Here is a 10286-nt window from a genome sequence, read left to right as displayed (position 1 = left end):
CCCCCACACCCCCCACACACCCCCACATAACCCCCACACCCCAACACACCCCACACGCCCCAACACACCCCACACACCCCCACTCACCCCACACTCCACACGCCCTACAAGCGTGCAGCACTCTGTTACATGGATTGAGCATCCACCAGGTTCTCAGCACCCACTGGGTGTCATTCTCTTCTGTCCCCGGGGTGGCTGCATTGATGTGGCTGCTCTCTGTGTGTCCTTGCAGCTCCACAGCTGCTCCCCTGCCAGAAAGTGTGCTCTCCGTCTCTCTCCAGACAGAGCCTGAGTTTGCAAGCTGAGTCTTTTGATGGCTTGCAGGACTTTGGAGGTGCTCTGTGCCAAAGCAGTGGGAAGACCTTTTGAGTTGTGGTTTCCCTTGAATTTTAGCTGAAAGCCTGAGAAAGTCAGAGTTGTCAAAGAATTACAGCGTAGACACTTTGAAAAGAACCATCTTGATTGAGCCAACAGCATGAGAATGTTTCCAGCCATTCCCTTGCAAGAGCTAGCATTGATGGATGGGCTCAGTGGTACATAGCCTCGCCGTGCACTGCGTTGTAAGGCAGCTTCTTGGAAAATTTAGAAAAATGAAACATTAAAAATTGGCATACTCAACGTGTCATGAAAACCTTGAGAGATTGGTTGGGATCAGAATTTAATAACCATATTAAGTCTTCTGAGAGGAAGAACGTTTAATCACCCTGTGCCCAGGGCTTAGGAGAGTTTGCTCAGAGACTGTGAAGGGAGTCGTTGCTGGGGTCACTTTTTGACTCAGGGGCGCAGATAGGAATCAGTGGCCGTAGGCCTGTGCCCGGCCTCTTTATGGCTGGCTCTCAGCTGACGTTCTGGAATGATTAGCCATTCTACAGGCTATGTCCTGGATGATGATGCTTAGACCCCCTCAGACAGAACCTGTATTGTGTGGTTTACAAATACCATTTCCCATTTGCTGATGAGGCGTTCAACAGTCAAAAAACAAACCCCTGGGCTCTGACAGGGTGTTTGTGTAAACAAACAACCCTTTCTTGTTTGCAGTTCTGATGGCGATTGTAAATGTTGTGTGTTTACGTGTGTTCGGTAGTCACTTTGTGCATGTTGGCAGGGTGCCCCCTCTAACCCTGTGTTCCCTACACAACTCTGCGGGCTCTTAGCTCGGGGGAACTGCTGATGTCATGATCCCATTCAGGACCTGCAGGAAAATTCAGTCAGGCTTGTCTCTGGTGGCACCCATTCTCGATGGCCAAAACACCAGCCTGTGAATTTTGGGCTGTCCCCAAAAGCGGGAGAGGAAGGCCTGCTGCTGGTCCTCCCCTGGCGCAGGACCCGGTCCGGGGCACGGTTGTGTGGGGGAACTCGCGATGCTGCTGTATCGTCCTCCTCGTCCTCATCCTCCTCACGTCACTGTGCATCTGTGTGTCCTGTCTTCGGGAACAGTTTTAAGTGTTTTTATATTAAAAATAACCTCAAAATGACTCTCCCTGGTACTCATAACTGAGACTGTGGGGCCAACCTGGTTTTCTGCAGATACAAATGATAGTGGAAATAGTGTCAACCGACTGGAGGTTGAATCATCCGACAACTGCTGTGTCACTTACAGATAGGACCTTCCCATCTGCTGTCACCCTGGTGTTCTCACCCCCAGAGTTGGGGCCTGAGGCTGCAGTGAGAAAATTATGGGCTAGGAATTGGTCCATAAAGGTGAAAGAAAGTAAAGTTGATGGTGTTATCTGCGTTTTATTTGACAGTTTGATTTGACAGTTTGAGAGGCACCTCAGAGTTTCCTTCTTTACCCCGCTGAGACAGTGGGAGAGCCCGAAGCAGAATCCTGGTATTCACCATGCTGTGCCCGACCAGCGCACCCCATCCTCAGCCCCTCTCACGCCTGCATGCTTGTCTCAGTTTCTCATGCCGCCGTCCGGCTCTCAGCTGCTTACTGGTGTGGGTCTTCTGTACCTACTCACATCCTTTCCAGCCAGCCAAGCACGCCCCTGGAAAACTTCATTTTAAAACTTCTCAGCTTGCCACACTGCCTGCCTTTCCAGACCAACAGCTGGTGAGAGCACGGGAGGAGTCCCGTCGTTCTCCTGCCAGTGCTGTTTCCCACTTAGGTGAAAAGCGGCTTTTTGGAAAGGGCAGCTTAAGATGGGTGCCTTTGTGAAGGCTTTTGTTCTTTCTCCAGCTGCGTTTCCAAAGATGAGTTTGTATCAGTAAGTGTAATCTCAGCCAGCCTTTGGGATAAGAGAAGATCATTTAATGGGCGAGACCTTGGTTTCAGGCAGGGCTGAGGTGTGGAATTACAGTTCAGTTTTCTTGGACTTGTCGTTAGCATGCGTAAGAAAGGACAGAGCAGGGTGCACGCAGGACGGCCTCCCATGTACCCCGGGGGGCTCGCCCCGGCTGCAGAGACCAGGAGATCCCATCTTGTGGCGGGAAGGAAATGCCGAGAAGCCGTCTGTGGTGCAGACTTGAGAAGGGACGGATTCAAGGGCACTGCCTTCTTCGCTGGGGGATTATGCTTTGTTTCGGGGGAAGTTGGGGAAGGATTTGGGTTTATTGCCATAATTTAAGATAGACAAAACTGTTTCACTCGTGTTGCTTCTGTTGAAAGTAAGTCTAGTTTCTGTCCCTGCTTCTCTCCTGCCTTCTCCTGCCTCTCCCGCCGCCTGCATTGCTTCCCTCTGGCTAGGTCCAAGGCCATGGTATGTACTAACTGCACTGCCAGCCTGCCTTCTGCTGCACATGCCCCTGTGCTCCTGACAGGAAGAGAAAAGGAGAAATAACGGGGGGGGGGGGGGGGGGGGGGGGGGGGGGGGGATTGTTTTCTTGTGCCCAGGAGATCTTTTGTGGTAGGAAAGACCTGTATGCTGCCTCTCTGCTTCCCATGTAGGTGGGAGCATCTTTTAGTGGAGTTTTCCACAGTTACCCTTTCTCCACGTAGTTGAAATTGTCCTTGGAAATTGTAGAGGTATGGGAGTTTTGTTTATTGAGACAGGGTCTTGCTCTGTTGCCCAGACTAGAGTGCAGTGGTGTGATCCTAGCTCACTGTATCCTCAAACTCCTGAGCTCCAGCCATCCTCCTGCCTCAGCCTCCAAGTAGCTGGGACTACAGGTGCATGCCACCATGCCCAGCTAATTTTTCAATTCTTTGTGGAGATGGAGTCTCTCCATGTTGCCCAGACTGGTCTCGAACTCCTGACCTCAAGTGATCTTCCCTCCCTGGCCTCCCGAAGTGCTGGGATTACAGGTGTGAGCCACCGCACCTGGCCAGAAATAGATGACTGTTCAGCTCGAACTTGGCAGGGCCGGTGGAGAAGCAGCCGTTCCACAGGTAGCCTCAGGCGCCCTGGAGGCAGCCACCCAGGTTCATCTTAGAAAGTCCTGTTGTTGATTCTTATTTTCTCCAGACGTTTTTTGTTGTTGTTAAAGTACTGAAAGAATCTCCAGTGCATGTTCCCCCTCCCTCCCCAGGGTAGTTAGATTACAAAATGCCTCCTGGCAATTGTCCCTTTCAGCTAAAGGTGCCTGGGAACTGCCATCTCCTTCACTTTTGGGAAGCCCAGTGAGATGGCAGCTTGATGGACTTCCCTGGACAAGCAGGAAATAGAGAAGGAAAAAGGAGGACCAGGCTCCCTTCCCCAGCCAGGCTCAGAACGCAAGGTGACTGCCTCACATCTTTGTGGCTGTTTCTCTATTCCTTGAAGAACTGAGCTCTTAAAAACTTTCAAGACATGTCAGGATAAGGAAGCTTTGCTTCACGTGAAGAGAAGACAGGTGAGGAGATCCTGGAGGATCTCAGAAAAGGATAATATGACTCCATCTGATTCCTGGGCCTTTTATAGGCCTCACAGCCACTCAGGTTGTTAGAAGGATTAATTATTCACAGGACATATGGATAACTTTTCAATTTGTGACAGAGAACTTTCTTTGGAAAAGTAAACTGTCCAAGACTGAGCACCCTTGTAAGGTTTGCTTATTGTCTCAGAATTCTTTTGAGCTTAAGGTCTGGGCTTGGGCTGAAGCAGTGAGAACCCAGGCACAGCCCAAAGCGAGAGAAGACAACAGACACCCAGTGTTTCCTGGGCTGCCAGCCTGGGTCAGGGTAGGAGCAGAGGTCGCGGATGGCCCCTTCCCCCAGTGGGTTCCTGAAACCATTGCTCTCCTGTGAGGCTTCTGTTAGAGGCTTGGCGTTATTTCTCCTCTTCTGTTTCTGAGGCCCGTGCATGCTCTGTCGTGCTCTCTGCTCGTGGCAGCTGGGACCCGAGCCTGGCCTGGGTAATGTGTTGTCTCTGCTGTTTCCTCCTCAGAACACGGCTCTAGATAAGGAGGGGCAGATTTTCTGCAGCAAGCACTGTCAAGACAGCGGCAGGCCTGGGATGGAGCCCATCTCTCCAGGTCCCCCCTCAGTGGAGGAGACCCCTGTGCCTAGGGAAGCAGTCCCGGCCCCCACCCCTCCGGAATCTCCCACCCCCAACTGTCCTCCTGCTGCCACGGGTGGTGAGCGGGCAGGAACCTGGCGCCGCCACCGAGACTGAGCCTCCTGCAGACGGGCAAAGCCGCCCGCTGCCACCCAGGAAGCCAGCCCTCTGCTCGGCCTCGCCGGCCTCCCTGCTGCAGGCCTCCCTGTCCTCACCGCCTGCGCCTGAGTTCGCGGGTCCTCCGCAGGCCGTCTGGGAACCGGAGCCCGGCGTGCCGGAGCCTGGCCTGGTGCTCTGGGCTCTACCTTCTGGTTCCTGGAGACATCAAAGGCCGCATCCGTGCTGCCAACAGCTGTTTGGAGAGACTCGTTCCAGATCATCCCCAGTCATTTTCAGTTTGTTGGACATTTTACAGCTTCACCAGGAGAATGTGCAACTTTATTCCAGCGTTCGATGCATTTTTATAGCAACACTTTGGATGAACCAAGGCCTTTTCCTTATTTAAATAGACTCAGAACGCTCCCTTTCTTTTCTCTCTTTCTCTCTCTTTTTTTTTTTTTTTTTTTACGAAAGACTTAGAATTGCATTTGTCCTTTTGTGGATGTCCTGTGAGAGGTGATATGGGGGCTAAGAGGAGTGGCTTTCTACTGGAAGAAGTGAGCGCCTGAGAGGACGATTTGGTCTTTGGACGTGGATTGCAGGCTTTGAGAAGCGCTCAGATGCCCAGTGCTGCGTGCTCAGCCATTTGGCTTGGGGTGCTGGGCTCACCAGAGACAATGCTGAGTATTCATTTGTACACAGACGATGGGAGAAGCCACTTCTTCCCTGGGCATTATGGGTTCCCCAGCTCTTCCCACACGCGTGTTAGGAAATGCCTGTGAACCTGCCTTCTCCTCTGGGTTTTTAATGAGAGGCTTGGCACATGGGGCACCCAGCGGGGGCTTCTCCGCAAGCCAGCCACTTGCAGAGCAGAACAAGCTCCACTCCTGAGCCCCGGTGCCTGCTTCCTCATCTGCATTTCATCTGGAGCAGGGCAGGTAACCACAGGAGGAGGCGTGCCCCAGGCAGCCAGGACTGGGCGGGAAGGTGCTCCCTGGATATACTCTGTGAACCTTGTGGAAGGCTGCTGGCAGTTTTTCCTTTTTGTCCACCACCCTGCTCTTTTTAATAATTGTACATAATCCGTGTATTTGTTTTACCTGCTCATCTTCTAAACTGGTGGGCCCTATAGTTCGTTCTCATTGTTAGATTTTGCCTTTTACAAGTGTACCCAACCTGCAATAAACTTTTCCCTCTTGAAAAAAAGTAATCAGGGATGGGCCAAGGTTTCTGTGTTGTCGTTTGGCCAAGGATGTGTGGAATCGAAGTTCTCCTCCTCAGCCAAGGTTCCAGCAGGTGCCAGTGGCTGTTTTGCAAAGTCTCAGGGCCACTCGAGGAAAAGAGGAAGCTTGGGGAGAACACATATGGAAAGGTGTTCTGGTTGAAGTTGGTCTGGTTACAGGTGCAGAATGGGTATGGTGGCTCAGGCCTGTAATCCCAGCAGTTTGGGAGGCCAAGGTGGGTGGATCACCTGAGGTCAGGAGTTCAAGACCAGCCTGGCCAACATGGCAAAACCCCATCTCTACTAAAAATAGAAAAACTAGCCGGTCGTGGTGGCACATGCCTGTAATCCCAGCTACTCAGGAGGCTGAGGAGGGAGAATCACTTGAACCAGGGAGGTAGAGGCTGCAGTGAGCTGAGATCATGCCACTGCACTCTAGCCTGGGCGACAGAGTGAGAACCTGTCTCAGAAAAAAGACACATCACAAAAGCTCAAGAATAAATGGTGTGCCTGGTGTGTGACAGAGGAACCTTACGAACCAGGAGCAGGAGGGGCAGAGAGTTGGGGCAGCTGTTCCCCTGTCTCTCTCTGAGGTTGTGTGGTCTCCTATCTCTGCTTTTTCCAGTGCCCTGTCAGCTACAGCTTTCTCTGCAAGACTTTTGTTTCTGTTCCCTCATAGTACCCACTGACCTGTGGCTTAGGTTACCCTGGTACTGCCTCTGTCCCCAACTTTTCAAGGCTTTACAATCCCAGAGCTTGAAACCATCTAACTTGACTCTGGATCTTTCAGTTCAGATAGCTAAGGAATGAGTCAATCTCATGGGCCAGGCGATACAATGAGTTCTGGGCTGGTGCTGACCCCTGATCCGGTCCAGAGGTTGGCCACAAGGTGCGGTGGGATGGGTGGGGAGGGGGATTGGCGGGCGCGGCAGCAGTGGGCTTCCTAGTTTATTCCTAGGAGGATAAGTTTCAAAAAAGCAGTGATGTATAGGTCTAGAACATTCTGCTTGTGCCTCTTTAGTTACAGGACAAGCTTTTTCTTAGCTTTCAATAGAAATATTTTTGTTAATGGAAGGGAAGAGCTAATAAAAGGAAGGAGAAAAATGCAAATAGCAATAGAACAAGGCCTCTGGCACTGATCTGAGCCCCAAACCCATCTCCCACTCTCGAACTGTGAGGTTCAAAGAAAGATATCTGCTAAAGACAAGAAAATAAGTGGCTGGGCAGTGCCAGTCACTTGGCAGGGGCGGCGCTGCCTAGCCGTCCTGTTAAAATGGTTATCACCCCAGGAAAACCTACAGAAGTATGTGGTGCTAGGGGAGCAAACCAAGAAGTCAAGTCACATGTCCAAGGTCATAGAATTAGCAGGAGGTGGAGCCACGATGCAGTGTTAGCTTTTGCTGACTCTAAAGTGCATGTTCTTTTTGGGGGCGAGGGGCTCCCTGTCTATCCGAGGCTAAATCAAGGCCTGGAGGGGAGGAGCTAAATAAAGGTTCTAATACAGGCAGATTGTTCATTGCCCGCTTGTTTAGCAAACGTTTATTAAGCTGTAATTCTGTCTCAGAATCTAAATTAAATACAGATACTTAACTGCTGGGTTCCTCAAATTCTGCACAGAGATAATGGCATGGGCTGTTTCATGTTGATTCCCTTACTTGAGCCAGGCCGAGTCTCAGCCTTTCATTTTCTCTCTCTTCCTCTCGCCGTCTCTTCAGAAAGGTTGCTATAACAGAAATGTATGGAATATATAAATTGAAGGCATTTGGCAAAACTTCCCCAGAATATCTTCATGGCTAAAATGGTGAAATGTGAATTAGGAGATGGTGAAGACAGCTCAGGGCAGATTCACCATGTTGAAAGCAGGAGTGCTGATTGATGTTGTCTTGGAGAAAGATCTCTAGAACAGTTTGCTGTCCCACAGAAATATGCAAGCCACAGGAGACAGCATTTCCTAGTATCATGTTAAAAATTTTTTTTAAAGAAACAGGTGAAATTAATTTTTATAGTATATTTTATTTAACCTAATATGTCTAAATACATCCAAAGTATTATTTTGGCATGTAGTCAATACAAAAAACATCCCTAGGATGTTTTACTTTTTTTATTCTAAACCTTTGAAATCTGGTGTGCTTTACATTTACAGCATGTCTCCGTTTGGACGGGGCACATTTCAAGTGTTGAACTATGGTTAGTGGCTGCCAGGCTGGACAGGGCAGCTCTGCAGCCAGGCTGCAGCTTCAGTCTTTGTTCCTAACCTTTTTTTTTTCCCCTATATGATGTGAATAACAACTTAGAAAGAATGCTTTTGTTTTTTTTTTTTTAAGGAATAGACTCATTTAAAACGATCTCAGCAGGTGAGGATACTGACCCAAACCCATGGCATAGAAGTGAAGTGTGAAGTGCTGGGATTCGATTCTGTAACGACCCGAGGCAAGGCCCTGGCCTGCAGCTGGCCTGCAGCACGGCTGAAGATCTGGGCATGGAGGATTTCAGTGATCACCCCGTCATTAGGAGCCAACATAGCTTCTTGAACATTAGCATAATCTTAGCTGTGTTATGAGAAGCACGGGCAGATCCCAGGCAGTACTAACCCGGGATGGTTATGTTCTGGGGACCTTGGTGCGTGTGGTACAGAGAAAGCAATGATCACCTGGCAGAGGACAGCTGGAGTGGTGAGGGGTGTGAATCCTGGCAGCCAACGACTGTTGGAGAAAACTGAGGTAAGAGAAAAGTCAAGGCACATTTGCTCAGTGTCTTTGGCTGTGTGAAGGACTGTTCCGTAGAAGGGGTGCAGCCTTTTTTTAGTTGCTCTGGATGGTCAGCCTGAGTTCAAAAGGTAGGGGGCACAAAAGGTCAGATTTGAGGGCAGAGTGAGAGTAAGATTCTAGTAACAGAGCAGCCTAGTCACAGAGTCAGCTGCTTTCTAAAGAAGATGATCATGACAATGGACAATCACACAAGTTTATAGCTTATGGAGTATTTCATCCCATCTCACTTGAGATATGCCACAGCCCTAAGAGGGAGACACTAATATCCTTGTCTAATAAATAAGGAAATGGAATGGCCAAGAGCTTCCCCAGGCTCACTGGAGCTGGGCCTCGCCGCTTCTGGCTTACAGGGCAGGTGCCCCATGACGAGGTTGCCTCTTGGCGATCAGAGATGTGTTAGGAGTGCTGCGTGTGTAAGACACAGGTGGGGTGCAAATCCATAGGAACATTTCACAGTTTGGCTTTTATCCTTGCTGAAGGAGCCCACTCTCTCAAATAGATAGCTTGCCTGGCCAGGCACATGGCTCATGCCTAGAATCCCAGCACTTTGGGAGGCTGAGGCGGGCGGATCACCTGAGGTTGGCAGTTTGAGACCAGCCTGACCAACATGGAGAAACCCTGTCTCTACTAAAAATACAAAATTAGCCAGGCATGGTGGCACATGCTTGTAATCCCACCTACTCAGGAGGCTGAGGCAGGAGAATCGCTTGAACCCGAGAGCCGGAGGTTGCGGTGAGCCAAGATTGCACCATTGCACTCCAGCCTGGGCAACAAGAGCGAAACTCTGTCACCACAAAAAAAAAAAAAAAAAAAACTTGCCAAAAGGCCAAACCACCCCTTCATTTTCTACCACTTTGTCAGTGGCTGAGAAGTTATCAGAGCAGGGGCGCTTAAGTGTTAAAGTCCTGTAGCCATTTAAATCAAAGTCAGAGTGGTTTTTCCAGAGGGAGGCTGACATGTGCAACTTTGGTGAGTCTTGGCCAGGGGGTTCTAAGGGGCAATCTTACGATAAAAACCAAAGCCTTGAACTCGAAGACAGCTGTGGGAAGGCCTTGCCTGCGCTGAATGGCTGAGGGGAAGAAAAGCGTATATTTGGTACAGAGACAGTCATCGGCCCCTACCATGCCCCTTCATTTTGGGCAGAGCTGGACACCACACAGGCCTCCAGCATGGTCACGCGGGCTGAGTCTGTTGCATTGCGAGGCATGGTTGGATGCCTGTCTGTGTTGAGGCTGAAGTCAGTTCTGGGGGTGTCTTTCAAATTATCCAAGGCCAAAGCTGCAAAGCAGCCAGCTTCATGTCAGGTATAAGAAGTGACAAGCCTGCCCAACTCCCTGGAATCTTGGTTTTGGCCAGGAAAAATATTCCTGAATTTGGGACAGAAAAATAGTTCACTTCATGTTTCTGGCATAGATTGCCAAGATCTCATAGGAGCATTCAGTTTGTCTTCTGACCTTGCTGGAGGAGCCCAACTCTCTCAAAACAGATTGCTTGCCTAAAGGCCAAACTACCCTTCATTTCATTAGAGAGAAAAATGTGATGTACTTTGCTCTGAGCAGCCTGCAGTTCTGGTTCACAGCAGCCAGGGCTGGGAGTGATATGTCAGTGGTGTTCACAGTCGTCTTGGGTCTTTAGCAATCTTATGACTCTAGAGCATGCAAGAAGTTCATCATGTCGACTTTTCAAGTCTATCTAAAAGAAAATCCAAAAGATTTTCTCTCACTCATCTGAGAGTAAGTAGAACTTTAAAATGGTTTGTTTGGCTATTTATGTATTTGC

General features: G+C 49.7%; 1 protein-coding gene across 8 annotated transcripts in view; it reads left to right on the top strand.

Annotated features, from left to right (window-relative positions):
• The window catches only part of DCLK2 (doublecortin like kinase 2), a 182979-nt gene extending 177240 nt beyond the window's left edge, over positions 1–5739 (top strand). For 2 of the 8 annotated variants that reach the window (XM_017862658.1, XM_017862656.1), the window contains one exon: positions 4308–5739. In XM_017862658.1, coding sequence (XP_017718147.1) covers positions 4308–4535 — 228 coding nt within the window. In that variant the 3' untranslated portion in view covers positions 4536–5739. Of the gene's footprint in view, positions 1–1748; positions 2782–4307 lie in introns of those variants that run through there. The other 6 variants (XM_017862659.1, XM_017862657.1, XR_001883478.1 and 3 more) reach the window with 5 other exon arrangements.
• Positions 5740–10286: the final 4547 nt, after the last annotated feature.

This window comes from Rhinopithecus bieti, unplaced genomic scaffold (genome assembly GCF_001698545.2).
Source record: "Rhinopithecus bieti isolate Rb0 unplaced genomic scaffold, ASM169854v2 scaffold_64281, whole genome shotgun sequence".
NCBI classification, from domain to species: Eukaryota; Metazoa; Chordata; class Mammalia; order Primates; family Cercopithecidae; genus Rhinopithecus; species Rhinopithecus bieti.
Note: the sequence above shows the minus strand (reverse complement) of the source record. Positions and strands in the feature narration are given on the sequence as shown.